Here is a 19062-nt window from a genome sequence, read left to right as displayed (position 1 = left end):
GGGGCAGCAGTGGGTGTGGGGAGAGCAGAGGAAGCACGAGGCTGCTCAAGCTGGCACTGCAGGACTGGCAGGAGCTGCCCTCTGGCACCCTGCTGCCTCTCCCCCATGGCTGGGTGTGCTCACAGCAGCTGCAAGGCTGAGCAGGGGAGCTGGGGTGTGTGCATGTGCAGGAGAGGAGGCACAAGCACAGGATCATGGAATCCTTCAGACTGGAAAAGCTCTCTAAGATAACCAAATCCAACCATTTATGCCAGCACTGCCATGTTCAGCACTAAACCATGTCCCCAAGTGCCACACCCACACATCTTCTGACCACTTCCAGGGATGGTGACTCCCCCTCTGCCCTGGGCAGCCTGTGACAATGGCAGACCACAACTTCAGGGAAGAAATTTTTCCTAATATCCAATCTAAACCTCAACTGGCACAATCTGAGGCTGTTTATTCCTGTTCCTTGTCCCTGTGAGCAGAGCTCGACCCCCATCTGGCCCCACCTTCCTGTCAGGAAGTTGTAGAGAAAAAAGGTCCCCCTGAGCCTCCTCTTCTCCAGGCTGAGCCCCCCAGTTCCCTCAGCCACTCCTCGTCACACTGCTGCTCCAGAGCTTGCCATGCAAAGCTCTGAGCTGCAGTCTGGGTGGGTTTCTGCTGCCCAAAGCTGTCCAGTTCCTGGTGCACACAAACACTGAGCAGACACCCAGGAGCTACAAATCCCCCTGACCCTCCTGGCTCACCCGGCCACACAAGCCAGTGAAATTCCACTCTCATCACAGCTCAAGGTCACCTCTGTTGGGTGTACAGGGGATAAGGGGGCCCAGGGAGTGCTGAACAAGCAGGAAAGCCCTGCTGCCCCAGAGCTGACTCCATCCACATCCTAACCCTGCAGTCCCCTCTCAGCTTGGGGTGGAGGGACACCCCGGCCCATCTGTCCCCTGCTGCCACCATTCAATGTCACCTCTTGCACCCACATGCCAGTGCAGAGGGCTGGGTCACCCAAGGATTGCAGTTCCTGGCCAGCACAAGGGATCAGACTAATCCATCCCTGGCTGCCCCTGGTGCCACCAGCTCCTCAAAGGTTTAAACCTGCTCCCAGAACCCGCTCCCAGGAGCAAAGTCACAAGACTGGGATCAGCCAGAACAAATCCTGTGCCCATGCCAGGACAGCAGGGTTGGTGACTGGTGCCTGATGTGGCCATGAGCTGCTTTAGCCACGCAGGATTTCAGGACAGGCAGGAAATTGTCCCCATTTCCATCCCAGCACAAAGGATCCCTAAAGAGAAGCCCCACAAACTGAGCACAACTGGGCAGGCAACCAGGACTTGGACAGGCCACGAGATGGGAATGGGAGGACAAACAGCACCACAGGGACTCTGCAGATGGAGACATAAGTGGGAAGGATTTCTCCAGCCAGGAAGTGACTTTGGGCCCTCTCCAAGCCACCAGCAGACACCCAGATGTGATGGCCAACAAAGCCACCAGGAGGCAAGATCACAGCACAGGGCCCTTCCCTGCCCATCTCCTCTGGGTGCATCCCGGGTCACAGCCTCAACCAGATGAAGCTTGCTTGGGAGCTCAGCTTTGCTCAGCACCACCCTGTGCTTTCTCACTGGGGCCTTAAAACACTTCCCACTTGCACCTCTTTGCTCTTTCAGCCCAGGAGCAACCTCCAGGAAAAACGCTGCCAACACATGAGGTCCATGGGCTTCCCAGGACAAACTTCTCCAGGGAATGAAGCAGTTAATAGAAGAGGTTTTGACTAGGAGAAGCCTGGGCAGAGGCAAGAGAGGATTCGTTCTCAAGGTCAGAGATGCAACAAAGGTCATGGGAAATAGCACAGTCCTTCCCCAACCCCCTCCCCAGAGTGCCACTTTCTTCTGCTCCTGTTTAACTGGGAGCTCTGGTCCAAGGCCGTGGGCTATCCTTGACCTCAAACAAGGATGAGACAGCCCAGAGCCCCTGGATCCCCAGGGCACCAAGCCATAAAGCCCTTCCCCATTGTGGGAGCTCCCTCCACCCAGTTTGCAGACATGTAGGAGTCCCCAGTGCACCAGCACACATCCCAGCCCCAGCCTGTCACAGGGTCCAGCTCTGCCAGGAGCCAGCCAGGAGATCTGGAGCAGCTCAAGGCACGGGAGCAGGGACAGGGCAGAGCCATGGTGTCCCCCAGAGCTGCCATCACCCACCCACCTCCAGGAACTGGGCGCTGACTTTGAACTCGGGCGCTGCCAGGCCCTGGCTCTGGGCCGCTCGCCTGCGCTCCTCGATGCCGCTGAAGAGGTGGCTGATGGCCCGGGGGATGATGCCCTGCTCCTCCTCCGAGGTGCTCATGTCGAAGCCAGTGCCCATGGTGTAGGTCTTCCCTGCTCCAGTCTGTGCAGAGACAGGGGGGAGCTGGCTGGGCCCTCCCAGGCTCAGCTCTGCCCAATGCACCCTGCATGTCCCCTCTGCTGCTTTAGGCTCCCCAGATGTCCCTGCGAAGCCACTGCGAACCCCAGTGCCACGCTCCCAGCCCTGCCACCCCTGCCCCCAGCTCTCACCCAACCAGGAACAGCTCTGTTCTCTCCATACCAGGTTCTCAGACACCCTCCACCTTCCCTAACGCCCCAGGTGCCCCTGCAGCACCCCGGGAGAGCCCAGTGCTGAGGGCAGAGCCCGTACCTGCCCGTAGGCCAGCACAGTGGCATTGTAGCCCTCGAAGCAGCCCTCGATGAGCTTCCCCATGCACGTCGTGTAGATCCGCTCCTGCCACGTGTCCAGGTCAAAGACAAAGTCATAGGTGAAGGCCTTGTCCTTGCCCAGCAGCACCTGGGGCTCGCCAGGTGTCACCGAGGTACAGATGTGGCACCCCTCTATCTTCTCCTTGGGCAGCTGCGGACGGATCCTGTGGCAAGAGAAGCAGGCTGAGGGCAGCACAGGCTTGAGGGACACCAGGCTGGTCCTGAGGAGGAGAGCACAGCCCATCCTGTGATCCATGTCCTAGAGTGTGCCCAGTCCAGCACAACCAGAGGGAAAAGCCTGCTCCCCACTGCTCTGCACTGGGGCAGAGTGCTGTGTCAGTTTGGGGCACCACAGCGTAAGAAGGACAGAAAGATATTGGGAGTGTCCAGAGAGAGGACATAAGAATGGTGAAGGGCCTTGAGGAACCCTGTGAGAAGCAGCTGAGGTCACTTGGCTTGCTCAGACTGGACAAAAGCAGCCTGAAGTCAGACCTATGGAAGTCTGCAGCTTCCTCACAAGGAGCAGCTCTGATCTCTGCTCTCTGGGACAGGGACAGGACCCAATGCAACAGCTGGGGCTGTGCCAGGCGAGGGTCAGCCTGGAGATCAGGAAAGGTTCTTCCCCCAGAGGTGCTGGCACTGCCCAGGCTCCCCAGGGAATGGGCACAGCCCGGAGGCTGCCAAAGCTCCAGGAATGTTTGGACAATGCTCTCAGGGATGCACAGGGTGGGATTGCTGGGGTGTCCTGCACAGAACCAGGAGCTGGACCCTGTGGGTCCCTTCCAGCTCAGGACATTCTACAACTCCTGCTGGAAACGTGGCTCATGGAGGTAGGGGACGGGCAGCACCTCTGCCTGTAGCACAGAGCACACAGGGCAGGGGATGCTGCAGCCAGCCATAACCCTGACCTGTTTGCAGCTGAGAAGAGAGGGTGACACATCCCAGAAATACCACCAGGCACCTCCATGAATGAGCTGACAGGCAGGGCTGGGCACAAAGAGCCTGCACCTGGAAGTGCCCCCGGCCCACCAGCCCCTCACTGAGCTCTGGCTCATTCACCCACTGCCCCTGGCAGGGCTGGGCACGGACAGGAGCTGTGGCACCAGATCAACCCCAGCAGGGACGGGGCAGAGCCAGGCAGCCAGGCCAGCACAGCCCCACTCACCCCCGACACAGACACATCAAACTACACAAACACATCAAACCGCAGCTACAAAGGCTTGAAATGCAACATGCAAAACCACCACAAGACAGTCCTCACCGTTTGAAGCAAAGCACCACCCAGCCCAAAAGCTGTCCCCAGCCACGGACTCCCAATGGGACCGGGACAGGCGAGGCTGAGCCGGCTCCTGGCCCGGGCAGAGCCTGACCCACCCATCACATCCCACCCACTGCACGCAGCCCTGCCTGGGACGTGTGGGAGCAGAGTGGCTGGAACTGCACAGGCACTGCTGCTCTGCATGGCTGCATGGGCACTGCTGCTCTGCAGGACTGCACGGGCACTGCTGCTCTGCATGGCTGTACAGGCACTGCAGCTCTGCATGGCTGCACAGGCACTGCTCCTCTGCAGAGCTGCACAGGCACTGCTGCTCTGCATGGCTGCACGGGCACTGCTGCTCTGCATGGCTGCACAGACACTGCTGCTCTGCATGGCTGCACAGGCACTGCTCCTCTGCAGAGCTGCACGGGCACTGCTGCTCTGCATGGCTGCACGGGCACTGCTGCTCTGCAGGACTGCACAGGCACTGCTGCTCTGCATGGCTGCACGGGCACTGCTGCTCTGCAGGGCTGCACAGGCACTGCTGCTCTGCTGCTCTGCAGGGCTGCACAGCTCTGCCTGTGCTGCATGCAGCGGCTGCAGGAAGCCGGGGGCTCCCAGGGGACTCATGGAGAAAGGAGCTGGAGCCAAGCGCCATGCAGAATGCTCTCATTAGTGCTAATGAGTGCACAGCTCCGTCCCCGGGTGCTCCATAAACACAGCTATTAATTCCTTCAAACCACATCCCTGGCAAGCCACGCCGAGACCTGAGCAGGGGCTGTGCGCACTGGGACTCACGATCAGGAATCTCCTGGGCTGGAAGGGACCCACCAGGATCACCCAGTCCAACCCCTGCCCTGCCAGACACCCCAAATCCCACCCTGGGCACCCCTGGCAGCGCTGTCCAAACCCTCCTGCAGCTCTGGCAGCCTCGGGGCTGTGCCCATTCCCTGGGAGCCTGGGCAGTGCCAGCACCTCTGGGGAAGAGCCTTTCCCTGAGCTCCAACCCAAACCTGCCCTGACACAGCTTCCTGCATGAGTCTGTGATGCTCACCCACCCAGGAGCAAAGCCCAGGAGGGCCCTGGGCTGTGTTTGGGGGTACAGGGTGCCCCGGGCAGGGCAGGCAGTGCCAAGCACCCCTGCACCCCTCACCCCACGCAGCAGACGCATGGGAACTGCTCTGTGCCTCTGTGGATATATTTAGCTCAGCAGCCACAATAAAAAGCAGCTTCTGATGTGCTCGGTCCCAGACACATTGCTGTCGCCTTCCCAGGGTTCCACCCTCCTCCAGAAAAATTATCCCTGACTTTAATTACTTTTGGAGCAAGATGATGTGCTTCCCTCATCCCCGCCCTAGACATGAACAGCAACTGCAGCCCCAGGGAATGGGCAGATGAAGGAACTGGAGCCACAATACGCTTGGGAATCTTTTTCCCTCTCAGGAAAAATTAAAGCAGGTTTTCAGCAAAACATTTCTTTGTCTCCCCACTCCCCCAAGAGGGTTAAATACCTACATGGGGGGTTTGGACCAGCGTGAGCAGCAGCACTAGAGGGGTTGGGTGCACATGGATTTTTCACAGGGCATTTAGGAACTCACTTGGAGCCTGTCCATGCTGGGCTGCTCCAGTGCCCATACACCAACACCAACATCTGCCCCTCTCCCACTCCCCAGACCTCACTGCCAGCTCCAAGCACCCAAGGGGCCCATCCCTCACCCTGGCTCTCCCAGCCAGGGGACCTGGGGGGCTGGGGAGGACCCAGTGGCAGTTCTCAGTGTGCTCCCCCCCCGCCCATGCCATCCTGTCCCATCTCCCCAGAAGCAGAGAGACACTGGAGATGCAGGAATCCCCCAGGAAGATCCTGCTCTTCAGGCAATTGGCCAATCTCACCCAGGGATGCCCCTGGGAGCTGCAGTCAAACACACAGACCATGCAGTGAGAGTGGGATGAGTGAAGCAAGAGGGCAAGGACGGGCACCGGCTGCCAAAACTCACGTGGGAAAGCACAGAGACATCACAAAGCATCCTTGGGCCTCCTGCAGCCACCAGGAGACATCTCAGAGGGTTTCTCTAGGCCAGTGCAGTTGCTCCTCTGCTCCCCAGTGTCCAGCTGCCCCAGCTCTCCTGCACCAGAGTGTTGCACCCCTGCTCTCTCAGGAACCCCACCAGACTGGGAACTGGGCAACATGAGACCCCAGCTGGGGTAGGGAGGTGTTCAGGTGTAGTTCCAAGCCATGCCCAGGCACCATGACACCTCCAAAGTAGAATCATGGAACTGTTCAGGTAGAAAACACCCTCTAACATCACCAAGCCCAACCACTGCCCCAGCTCTGCCATGTTCACCACTAAACCATGTCCCCAAGTGCCACACCCACACATCTTGTAACACCTCAGGGATGGCGACTCCACCACTGCCCTGGGCAGCCTGTGTCTGACCAGCCTGTCAAGGAGGAAATTTTTCCTAATATCCAATCTAAACCTCCCCAGGACAACTTGAGGCCGTTCCCTCTCCTCCTGTTCCTGTTCCCTGGCAGGAACTCCAGACCCTTCCCCAGCGCCATTCCCTTCTCTGGACACGCTCCAGCCCCTCAATGTCCTTCTTGTGAGGGTTCCTCAGGACTGGAGGTGCCTCAGAAGTGCCCAGCTCAGAGAGGTGGGCACTGTCCTGGTCCTATGGCTGGTACAAGGCAAGTGCCATTGGCCCTCCTGGGCACCTGGGCACACTGGGCTCATGGTCAGGCACCACTGACCAGCATCCCCCAGGTCCTTTCCTGCCAGCAGCTTTCCAGCCAAACATGACAATCCCCTAAGCACCAGCACAGGTTTCTCCTTGGCCCTGATCTCAGCCCCAGCTGGTAATGCTGGGGGAGGTCTCAGTGCTTGCCATCCTCTGCCTGAGCTTCCCACATTCTCCAACAGAGATGAGCAACTTTAGTGGCCATAAAGTCACCATCTGAGTGTGTTCTGGCACCCCTTACCACTCTCTAACACTACCAAAAAAGACCCTGGCCACATCCTGTCTGCTCATAGGTCCAACAGAACTGGATGTGATACTGGCAGGGTCAAACCTGTGAACAAAGGAGCTGCTCCCACACCTGCCAGCCAACCTGCCCCACACCTGGTCATGAGGACAGCTTTTGCCAACCACTGGGACTCACAGCAGAGCCAAAGGCATTGGGGTGCCTGGTGCAGGACTGGGACACCCCTGAGAGCCTTGCTGCCCTCCTGAGAGCCCGTGACACAGGCTGCTGTGGTTATGTGACAGCTGGCAACCTACCTGCTCAGTGCCAACCAAAATGACCCAGCAGTTCAGCAGCAGGGGTCTGCCTTCCACCCCCCAGCCTGGCAGGAGCGACCCAAGCTCCTGACAGTCTGTGCCCAGCCAGCCCCACACTGGCCCTGGTGCCACCTCTGCCCCAAGCTGACACGGGGAGGACACAGCCTGTCCTGAGGCCAGCAGCTCGCTCAGTGCTCAGCTTCCTCCCTCCCACATGAACACAGCAGCCTCACACAGGCACCCCAGGAAGGAGAAAGCCAGCAGGACCACGGCCACGCCAACCAACCCCTCAGCTCCCTGCCAAGGGATGGTGACAAGGACTGGAGAGCCAGGGCAGAGCTGCACGGCCCCAGCCAAACACCCCTGCCAAGAAAACCTTCCCAGGCAGCCAGTGCAGCAGGCAGGAGGTGGGTGGATGGATGGATGGATGGATGGATGGATGGATGGATGGATGGATGATGGATGGATGGATGGACGGACGGACGGAGGGATGGATGGATGGATGGATGGATGGATGGATGGATGGATGATGGATGGATGGATGGACGGATGGACAGACGGATGGATGGATGGATGGATGATGGATGGATGGATGGACGGACGGACGGATGGATGGATGGATGGATGATGGATGGATGGATGATGGATGGACGGGCACACAGAGGGACAGGCAGGGATGCAGAACATCCCTCCCCAGCCGGCAGCTCCCGCTGGGCAATGACAGCATCCCACCAGGAGCCTGATCCAGCAGCAGCATCCAAAGCCACCAGTACGAGCCACGCAGGGACACAAACAAAGGGGACCTCGGCTGGAGTGTCCCCATCGCTCCCCTGGCCATCCCTGCCAGGCTGGCAGGCTCTGAAAGCGCCGTCTCCATGGCTGGGCTGCCGCGGAGCCCGAGCATCCTGGAGGAGGGAGGGGAGAGCGCCCTGCAAGCCGAGGGGCAGGAGCTGAGGCCCAGGAGCTCGGCAGGCACAAAGGGTGAGCTGTTCCGCACTGCTGCCCCGTGCCAGGGAGTGGAGGAGGGGCTGGGAGCCCAGTGCCAGGTGGGCACTGAGGCAGCTCCAGAGGCAGGCTCAGCCTGGGCGGGGGTCCCTGATCCCAGCAGGAACAGCGTCCCGGGGGGATCTCCCCATCCCAGCATCTCAAGCCCTGCAAGAGGCAAGGGACGGGGTCGGCTGGCACAGGCAGCATCCCCAGGTGAGGGCTGCATGCAGCACTGGCAGCAGCAGCCTCCTGCACGCCGAAGGGAGGCTGTCTCCTTGCAGGGAAGGCACGGCTTAGCTGACACGGACTGCAGGGTTCCTGTCCTCCTCACCAGTTGTCTCAGCTTCCTGCCTCCCAGCCCAGCACCACGGCAGCCCCAAGGGGCTCGGAGCATGTGGGAATCCAGGGCTTCCCTCTGGCTGCCCTGTCTGCCCTGGGACCCTGGCAGGGGACAGGAACCCCCCTGGACAGAGCCCCCAGAGACACTGGCTGTGATCTCTGGCCATGGAAAAGAGTTTTCAATCTTACAGGATCAATTACCTGCTCTGAGTGCTTGATATAAGTAATAATTAAGTGTGGCACTGGTGAAAAAGTAAAATTTTAGGATTCTAGATTAAGAATTCAAAAGGAACAGGATAGAAGAAATTGAGTGTGTTTTTTCCTTTTTCTCCTTCTTCATGCCCTCCATGTCTCACTGTGGTGTTGGCATTTTTCTGTTGGTTCAGGCTGGGGACACACTGTCCAACGTAGGTGACAGATATTGGCACGTTCTTGTAAATGCAGCCCAGGGAGTTTCTGGTATTTAATGTTTGTCACATCCCACTGAGGGCAGAGCCCCACATGCTGCCCTGCAGGACAGAGCTGGGCAGGGCAGCAGAACATGTGAGAGATCAACAGAATAAACAACCTGGAAACCAGCACAGACCAATTATGGCTTCTGCTTTGGCAGCGGGGCTGACAGACAGAGACTTTCTACAATCTGGGAATCATCAATACCTCAGATTCCAGCAGGAGCATCCTTTGGCCCCCAGCACTTTGCCAAAGCCATGGCAGCACACTCCCACAGCCTCCAGCACAGAGCCAGAGCCTGACAGCCCCAGCCCACCCCTCCAGACTGCCCGTGGGCACTCACCAGGCCACTCCACCCTGCTGAGGGGGCAGAGGGACCCAGGTCCATCACCCAGGATCGCCCGTGTCACACAGGGGCTGCTCCACCTCCCAGGAGCCTGAGCACACACACCCTCCAACATTTCCCAGCGCTGTCAGGGGGCTGTAGGGCAGCTGCTCGCAGACTGGGGGATCACAAAGAGCTCCTGTCCTCCCAAGACCTCTCTGCAAGCTGCCTGCAGATCCTACAAAGAGCTGCTCCTCTTCCCTCCCAAGAAGGCTGCCCAGCCAGGAAGGGCTGGCTGCCCAGGGAGCAGAGCCAAAGAGCTGGAGAGTGATGGGTGGAAGTGCTCCTTGGGATTTTCCCTCTCTGTGCCAGGCCCCAGATGCTCAAAGCCACCAGCTCCTGTCCACCATGTCTGCAGAGGGGCAAGGCTGCCCACTGCAATGCTGCTGAGGCACTGCCCCTCACGCAGCCACAGGCATCAGCTGCTGTGGGCTGGCAGAGCTGGAGCTGGCAGAGCCCACCAGGGGCACAGCCCAGCTCTGTCAGCCTGTCAGGACGGGTGGGCTGGGCAAGCCCAGGCAGCACCTGGCTCCTCTCCCCACACTGCCTGCACTCAGGCTCCTGTCTCTGTTCCCACATCACCTGTGCTCACCCCACGCCCCACATCATCTGCATTCACCCCATTTCCCCCCCTACATGACCTTGCATTCACCCTGCTCCCATCCCCACATCCCTGTTCCTGCCCTGCTCCCATCCCCACATCCCCACATCCCCAGTGCCTGCCCTGCTCCCATCCCCACATCCCCACATCCCCAGTGCCTGCCCTGCTCCCATCCCCACATCCCCACATCCCCAGTGCCTGCCCTGCTCCCATCCCCACATCCCCAGTGCTTGCCCTGCTCCCATCCCCACATCCCCACATCCCAGTGCCTGCCCTGCTCCCATCCCTGTTCCTGCCCTGCTCCCATCCCCACATCCCCAGTGCTTGCCCTGCTCCCATCCCCACTCCTCCCATGGCCCCATCTCTGCTCCCAGTGTCCCCAGCCCCCTCAGAACTGCAGGAGCCCCTGCCCACAGCCCTGCCAGCCTCGCTGCCCTCTCTGCTCCCTAGCTTCCCCCCTGCTCTGCCCTGTGACCCCACCATCAGCCCAGCTCAGCCAGGAGCAGCCATCTCATCCTCCAGTGCTCTTCCAGGACATCCCACGGGCCAAGGAGAGCCCAGGCACCCAGAGCCAGCAGGTGAGGGGCGCTCAGCTTGGCCAAGCAGCTCCCCAGGGCAGGATCAGAACAAAGTGCTCCAGGATTTCCCACACCTCAAGCATGGATGGGACTGCCTGCCCTCCCCAGTGGCTGCCCAGATCCCATAGGAGACTTTTCCCCTGGCCTGGAAAAGGATCTCCCAGCCCCATTCTCCCTGAGCATGGGGACCAGGGAGAGGGCTGGCTGCCAAGGGCTGCCTCTCTCACACAGGTTATATTGGACACAAACCAAGACAAAGTTCAGCATTTAATTACCACGGCAGGGAAGTGGCTTAGCAATCAGAGAAAATTGAATCAGGCTCCCCGGAGACTGCCAGGTCTGGTCAGCAAACAGCCCAATTAAGAGATATAGGCAGGCACCTCCCCGAGCAGCAGGCACAGCACAGAGCCCCCCGTGCCACCGTGCCCCAGACAAGCCCTGCCAGGGCTGGGGGTGCCTCAGCCAGCATGGCTGGACCAGCACTGGGTGAAGACAGAGCTCCTGGGCAGCCTGGGCACCCCACAGGGCTGGGTGCACCCAGAGCCCCGCTGGGCACAGCCCAAAGGAGGGACGTGCCTCTACATCCATCCCCCAGGGAGACCCACCCCAATGCCACCCAGCCTGCTCCTGGGCAAGCCTGCCTCGCACCCCAGAGCCCCCTGGGCTCCCCCTAATCCCACCACTGCAGACTTTCCCAGGCTTAGGGAAACCTTTAAATCAGGCCGTGGCAGGCAGCATGTGCTGCTCATTAGCTGTGGCAGAAGCACGAGGCAGTGAGCTGCACCATCTGCTCTGCCAGGAGCATGGCAGGGTGAGGGACATGCACAGCCAGCAGCAGGGACACCCGGGCCTGGGCAGGGACAGCAGGGACACCCAGCCCCAGGCAGGGACACCCGGGCCTGGGCAGGGACAGCAGGGACAGCAGGGCCTGGGCAGGGACAGCAGGGACACCCAGCCCCAAGCAGGGACACCCAACCCCAGGCAGGGACACCCGGCCCCAGGCAGGGACAGCAGGGACACCCAGCCCCAGGCAGGGACACCCAGCCCCAGGCAGGGACAGCAGGGACACCCAGCCCCAGGCAGGGACACCCAGCCCCAGGCAGGGACAGCAGGGACACCCAGCCCCAGGCAGGGACACCCAGCCCCAGGCAGGGACACCCAGGGGATGTGGGGACCTGCAGGGACCCTGCTCTCCCCAGCCCAGAGGGGAGCAGAGCCAGCCCAGGCTGGGATGTCCCTGGACTCCAGCTTCACCCCCGTAGGTGACCTTCGCTCAGGCTGGGCTCAGCCCCAGGGCAGCACCAGGAGATGTCTGCACACAACAGCCCCAGCACAGCCACCTGCAAAGGCTGCGGTGTCACCAGCCCCAGGCGGGGTGGGAACACACGTGTGACAGCACATCCCATGTGCCACATGCCCCAGCAGGGCCCCAAGTCCCCTCCAGCCCCAAAAACACCACCTCAGCAGCAGAGTGGAGTTAATGGGGAGTCAGAGGAAACCAGCACTCCCCAAGTCACCTGGGGCTGCCAGGCCAGCACTGATCCCACCAAGCACAGGATCCCCCAGGGGACAGAGGGACACACTTCCCACCCAGCTCTGAGGCTCCCATGGCCTCCCACTCAGCAAATCCCACCCACAGGACCTCTCCCTCTCCCAGGCGCCCTGCGAGGTGCCCACGCCCCACTCCCACCCCAGCCCCACGCTGGTGTGCCCGTGCTGGAGCTGAGGCTTCCCCAGAGCCAGCGTGCTGCAGGCTCCCAGTGCACTCCAGCTGCCCCTGGGGAAACAACAACCTCACCCTGGCAGAAGATTCCGCAGCCCCAGAGCTCACCAGGAGCACCAGAGCACATGGGAGTAGGCGGAACAAAAGAGGTGCCTCTCCAGCCCCTCTCCAAAATACAAATAAGGGGATAGAAAGAAATAAATATCAATAAATAAATGGATATAAAGGGATATGGATAATATAGTTCCTATTTATAAATATATTGGATAATATATTTATTAATACTAAATATATTACTTCATAAATATATTCTTATATATATAATTTATATTATATTAATTATATTATATTAAATTATATTATATTATAATATTATATTAATTATATTATATTATATTATAGTATATTATATTATATTATATTATATTATATTATTATTTATCAATAATTATTTATATTGTTTATAGAAATAAATAAATTGCTAAAAATAAATACATAAAAATATGTATACTTGTATATAGAATAAATAGATATATTTTTTAGATAAAAATAAGTTAATTAAATAAAAATAAATAGAAATAAATAAATGCCAAGCCCTTGGCCAGCAGGACAGGAGATGCTCTGAAGTACCCAGGAGCAAACTCAGTCCCTCACCAGGGCAAGGAACAGAGAACATTTTGACCTCATGTCTCCCTCAGGCAGATGCAGCCTAAAATAATGGCTGAGCAGAGACCTCAGCAGCATGGATTGAGAGACCCCCCCTCTCCCCCAGCTGGAGGGGCTGGGCTGTGCTTTCCAGGCCAGGGATCTCAGTGCTTGGAGGCATGGGGAGGAGCAGGAGCAGGAGTTCAGCTCCCTGCCAGCATCCCAGGCCAGAGCAGGGATGGGAGCATCTCGCTGCCAAAGCTGGGCATGGGCAGCAGGCAGGGAGGTGCCCACAGCCCCACAGGGCAGCAGGACGGGGGAGCTTGGCACCAGGCTCCAGCACAGCGAGCTGTGGCAAGAAATCCTCCCCAGCCAGGTCAGGCTCCAAGGAGCTGCAGGGCTGGGAAAGGGAATCCCCCAGTCCAAAGGGAATCCCCCGGTCCAAAGGGAATCCCCCAGTCCAAAGGGAATCCCCTGCTCCTGGGGCTCAGCCCTGAGCCCTCCCTGGCATCCCCCGGATCTGGGGCTCAGCCCTGAGCCCTCCCTGGCATCCCCCGGATCTGGGGCTCAGCCCTGAGCCCTCCCTGGCATCCCCCGGTCCTGGGGCTCGGCTCTGAGCCCTCCCTGGCAGAGGGGGTACTGACTGCATGGCATCCATACGGAGAGAGCAGAGGGGCAGATTCCCAGCCAGAGGAGGCAGCCGCACCCCAGAGCAGTGCAGGGCTACCAGCACACGGCAGGGCAGCGCTGGGCTGGCTCCTGCCCTGCCCAGAGAGGGAAGAATGGCAGGCAGTGCCAGTCCCCTCCACCAAGGCAAAGTAAAACCCATCAGCAGTGGCCAGGGCGCAGAGGAACCCTGCACACTGATGATCTCCTGCAGCAGACCCCCGTGGCAGATGTCCCTGCGATCCGGCACATCCCAAATCCGCCGGCTGTTTAAGCGGTGGCATGGCGTGTTGTGACAGCCTGCAGCAGCAAACAGCCCTGTGGGACCCGCGGGGCCAGCCCCAGCCCCAGCAGGAGCAGCAGCACAGCACGGCCGGGTTGGCACTGGATACCCTCACAGAGGGTATCGCCTTCCCTCCCCGGGGCCAGGAGCCATGTTTCTGACAGCTTTGTTTGGGCCTTCCTCCGCAGTTTTCTCCTGCCTCCAATTTCACTGCTGAGGCAGCAGCTGCCTCCGTCCTCGGACTGATTCTGGGGGGCCCTGAGCTCCTGAGGCTCCAGGGTGCTCAGCTAAATGCCCTGCCACGCGTGATGGGTGGGCACCAAACCCTCCCCAGGCTGCCCACGCTGCTTTGCTGCGGGCGCTGGCACATCCGGGGGTGCAGCCCTGCTCCACTTTTGAACATTTCCGCTGTAAAAGCCGACTGAGGGCTGGCTGAAGGCAGGCACGGAGCCCCCTGCACGCACACTCCTGGGCCCAGCGCCCCCGGAGCCCAGCGTGGCCCCCAAAACTCCCTCCAGGCTGGGGAGCCCCTGTCCCCCAGCTCTTGGAACACACAGCCCTGAGCCGCAGCAGGCTGCAGAGCCCCAGAGTGAAAGCAGAGCATGGCTGGGCAGCTTCAGCCTGGCAGCAAAACACCCGCAGGATGGGCAGGGGCCCTCTGCCATGGCTGAGCTGCCCTCAGCAGGTGCAAAGGCTGCAGAGGAAGGGGCTGGGTTTGCCAGCCCTGCACCCCGAGGGTAGAGCAGCCTCCTGAGATCTCTCCTTCCAGTACCAGGGCTGCCCCCGACCCTGCAGAGCACCCCAGGGCTGTGCCCAGCACCGGGATGGGCTGCTCCCCTCCCCCCTTCCCCTCCCCCTCCAGGACAGTCACATCCCGTGTCTTGGGCTGGAATCGATTGCCTTATCTCTCCCTGCAGGGCTGTAACAGCTGAGCAGAGCCAGGCCGATGGCTTTGATGCAGGAGCCAGTGCCACAGCAGAGGGCAGCAGGGGAGGGTGGGCAGCAGTACCCGGGCTGCACCTCCCTCTCCCCGCGGGAGCCCTTGGGCAGCACAGACACTTCGCACCTTTCCCCTGGATCCAAATCCACCCCAGAACAGCTGATGTGGAAGCGCTACAACTTCACTTCCTCGGTGAGTGACCCCAGCTGGTGCCAGACGCTTTGGGCTCACAGGAAGCATCCCAGCAGGCAGAGAGCCCCAGCCATGGGCACTGGAGATGCCAGGACCCTGGCAGGGCTGAAGCCCGGCTGATCCCACCTCCAGGCCTTGGCAGCTCAGTCACTTGGCCGGAGCAGCCCCGAGGGTGTAAGATGATGAGGGGAGGGGGACTCCGAGGAGGAGCTGGGAGTCCCTCCCCAGGCACCAGCCAGCCATGGGCTGTGTTGTGGGCCACAGAGCATCGCAGCAGGGGCGGCCACGAGAGCAGCAGAGCACTGGAGGTTGCAGAGTTTAAATAAACTTGAAATACGACTCAACTTCCTTCCCCAATTTCACAAGCTCCGTTTCCTGCGTCTCCTCAGCAGGCCAGGCATGCTCAGTGCCATGGCAGCCCTGGCACAGGGGATGCTGCTCCCTCTCAAACCAGCCAGCCAGTTTGGAGGTGCCCTCAGGGAGCAGCTCTGCAGCCAGCCAGGCCACTCAGGCCTCCAGGCAAGGAGTTTAATGGCTTCGGGGGTCGATAGATGCCATCAGCCCTTCCTGACACTGCAGAACTGCTGCGCTGAGCTCTGCTTCCTGAGACACAGCCCGTCCCACTGCCCGCACCCGGAGGGGGCTGTGGGGAGAGGGGCTGCTGGGGGGCACAAGCCCCCAGTTCCTGTGCCAAGCCTCCAACCAAGGAGGTTCTGTGCTCCTGGGCAGAGGGCAGGAGTGGGGAGCTGCTGCTCCGGCTGCATTGCAGCCACCCCTTTGAAGGTGACCTACAAGGAGGAGCAGCAGCTGCTGCCTGAGGAGCATCAGCCCCAGGTCCTGCTCAGCACTGCCGGGCAGGAGGCAGCTCCCTGCACCAGCCCAGCACAGCCTGGAGAGCCACAGCCCGGCTCCTCCCTGCCCCAGGAGACACAGTGACACTGAGAAAGAGACACAATGACACTCAGGAGACACAGTGACACTCAGAACCTGCCCCAGGAGACACAGTGACACTCAGAACCTGCCTCAGGAAATACAGTGACATTCAGAACCAGCCCCAGGAAACAGTGACATTCAGAACCAGCCTCAGGAGACACAGTGACACTCAGGAGACACAGTGACATTCACAAGTCACACTAAGGGGCAAGCAAAGGCAGACCCTGCTGGCAGGGAGGGTGAGAGCCAGGGCAGGACCCAGCCCTGCCCTTGCAACCACTGCAGGTCTGAGCTGCAGGTACAAGGTACAGGAACAAATCAGCCCCTGGGCCAGGAGGAGCTGCTGGGCCTGCATTTCCTTCTGCTGAGAGCAGCGCTGCCGCAGGTACCGGCCATTTCCCTCCCAGCACGTGGGGAGCCACAGCTCAGCACCCAGGCTCTTTGGAGCCCAGTGCAAATGGGGCAGAGCAGGGTCTCAAGGAGAGGATGAGAGACTGTGGGGCTGGCAGGGAAACACCACACCATCTCTCCTGCCTTCTCCTGCCAGACCAAGGCAACCAGCAGGAACTGGGATGCACAGATCCAGCATCTCTGTTCAACTGTTCCTACTCCTCCCACCCCAAGGCTCTGTGGGACCACGGAGACGGGTCCTGATGGCTGTGACAGCAACACCAACCATCACTTGCCAGTGTCCTCGGCCCTTCCCCAGGTCCCACCTCCCTCCCACCAGCAGCACAGACACAGAGACCCCAAAGAAACAGCACAGCTGGCCCATTCATGTTATTATCAAGGGACAAAAGGGGAACTTTGATCCGTGTCCTGCTGCATCCCAGAACCATTAAATCTCCTCTGTGCTCTGATGGCTGAGAGAGGTGGGATCGGGGGCAGGTTTACTTCAAGGGTCTTAGAGAATCCTGCAGCCTGGCTGCTCCACCGGCAGGGTGTCACCAGCACTGACAAAGGAAAACCTTGCTCTGCTCCAAGTCCAGGACAGGAGGGGACCCAGCCCCAGCCCCCCGGGGCTGCTGTGGCAGAAAAGGTGGGTGGTCTGCAGGGAGAGCAGTTCAGCCCTTGCACACTCAGCTCAGCATCAGAACCACCTTCCTGCACAGCATCACAACCCGATGGCTTTGTTTGGCAGCCTCCTCACTCCCAGCCCTGCTCCTTTGTCCTCCCGACTCACCTCCAGCACCACATCCCCCCGTGTGCCCGGCTCTCACCAGCTGCTCTGAGCGGGATCTTGGCTCGCTCCCTCAAGGACGGGGTGCAGGAGGGTTGGAGCTCTCCCCCCTCCCTGGATCCTCACCATGACCGCTCCAGCCCCACTGCAGTGCTGCATACCCCCGCCTCCTCCCCGCTGCGGTCCCCGAGCCAAGCAGCAGCCAGCCCGGGACCCCACTGCTGGAAGGGACCCAGGGATGAGGAGAGCCCCGCAGAAAGGACTCCACAGCCGCCATGCCACGGGGCACCCACCCCATCTCCGGCATGGTGTTCAAAGGCATCATCTCGAGAGAAATGCAGGATGGAGACGGGAAGAGTCTGGCCAGGAGGAAATCTCCACCCCCGTGGTCGGCATTAACTCGGCTCCCGGGTCAGTGTCCTGGCACAGGCGCTCTATCTTGGCACAGCCCCCCTGCCCCTGTGCAGCCACCCCAGCAGCAGCCGCAGCGGGGCTGCCGTCACTCCTGCAGCTCCCCCATCCTTCGCAGCCAAAGCCTGGCCTCGACCCTCGGCCTTTCCAGAGGAGAATGGCAAAAAATCCCCTCCAGCTGCTGCCAGGGCGAGCAGGATGGAGGGGCAGGGGGAGCTGGGAGGTGTCGCGGTGCACACACACGCGTGCACACGCACACACAGCCCCGCACATCGGCGTGCACACGCACACACAGCCCCACACCCACCCGCTCTCCCTCCATCACTGCCGCTGCACCAGCAGCATCTTTTGTGCTCCCGCTCCGACCAGGCAGGGCGCGGGCAGTGCCCCCCGAGCCCCGGCGCGTCCCCGCCGCCGCCAGCCCGCACTGCCCGCACCGCCGGGGGCACGGGGCGGGGAGGCACGGCGTGTCCGCCCGGCCGGGACGGGCTGCGGGGCCGGGCTCCCACGGCGTCCGACCCGCTCCACCGCCACCACGGGCCCGGCAGATGCGGCTGCCCCGGCACAGGCACGGGGCGAGCGCGGCCGGCCGGTCCCTTCCCCGCGGGACGGCGGCTCCGGCCGCGGCAGGTCCCGGGCCGGGCAGGGTCCCGCGCTGTCGCTCCGTGGGATTCGGATCCCCTCTCTCGGCGGGGACTCCTCCCTCCCGTGGGGCAGGAGCGGCAGAGCCCCGCCGCCGCGCACCGGGCCGGGCATGGCGCTCACAAAGACGAGGGTGACACAGGGGGTGTCACCCGCTCCCGCGGGGCTCGGCCTCGCCCGGCCCACGCCCCCCGAGCTCCCGCAGCCCCCCGAGCCCCGGCGGGCTCCGAGGCCGCCAGCAGCTCCTCCGTGAGGTGCGGGTCTGCAGGCGCATTGTTCCCAGCACAAAGGACACCGATACCGCATCGCTTCCCACCACCCGGGGGGGCGGGCAGGGAGCCCCCACAACGCCCGGCATCCTGGTGACACTTCGGACGGCCGAACCCGCCCCGCAGCAGGCGGGAGCCGCCCGGGCTGGGCGCCCGCCGGCTCGGCAGGTGGAGGAGCCGGGGGTCCCGGCCTCGCCCTCCGCCGGCCACGGGGGATGGCGGGCGGCGGGGGCGGCGGAGGGAGAGGGGGCAGACATCCCAAACGGTGCGGAGCGGGGGTGGGGAGGAGAGCGGCGGGGCCGAGGGGGTGCGGCAGAGACCGGCCCGGCGAGGTCTCACTGCCCCGGGGCGGGGGTCGGAGCCGGGCGGGCACCCAGCGACCCCCGCCTCGCAGCGCAGCGGCTGCGCCCGCCCCGCCCGTCGGTACCGGAGCCGGGCGCACCGAGCTCCGGGAGGCGCGGCCCGGCCCGCGGGAAGCGCCGATCCCGCACTCACCTCACGGCCACCTTCACGCAGCTGTCCGGGGCCGCCATGGCCCCGCGCGGCGCCGCCGCCGCTGCCCCGGAGCATCCGCGGGCCGGGAGGGCGGGGCC

General features: G+C 61.4%; 1 protein-coding gene across 5 annotated transcripts in view; it reads right to left on the bottom strand.

Annotated features, from left to right (window-relative positions):
* KIF21B (kinesin family member 21B) overlaps nucleotides 1–19062 on the bottom strand; it is a 49915-nt gene extending 30853 nt beyond the window's left edge. For all 5 annotated transcript variants that reach the window (XR_013341256.2, XM_021527657.3, XM_021527658.3 and 2 more), the window contains exons 1-3: nucleotides 18965–19062; nucleotides 2653–2875; nucleotides 2182–2364 (exon numbers count right to left, since the gene is read on the bottom strand). Coding sequence is in view for 4 of the 5 variants with exons in the window: in XM_021527657.3 (XP_021383332.2) it covers nucleotides 2182–2364; nucleotides 2653–2875; nucleotides 18965–19002 (444 nt within the window). In the remaining variant the exon portion in view is untranslated. The remainder of the gene's footprint in view (nucleotides 1–2181; nucleotides 2365–2652; nucleotides 2876–18964) is intronic.

This window comes from Lonchura striata, chromosome 26 (genome assembly GCF_050655825.1).
Source record: "Lonchura striata isolate lonStrDom1 chromosome 26, ASM5065582v1, whole genome shotgun sequence".
Classification (NCBI taxonomy): domain Eukaryota; kingdom Metazoa; phylum Chordata; class Aves; order Passeriformes; family Estrildidae; genus Lonchura; species Lonchura striata.
The sequence above is the reverse complement of the archived record's forward strand: the minus strand, read 5'-3'. Positions and strand labels throughout refer to the sequence as shown.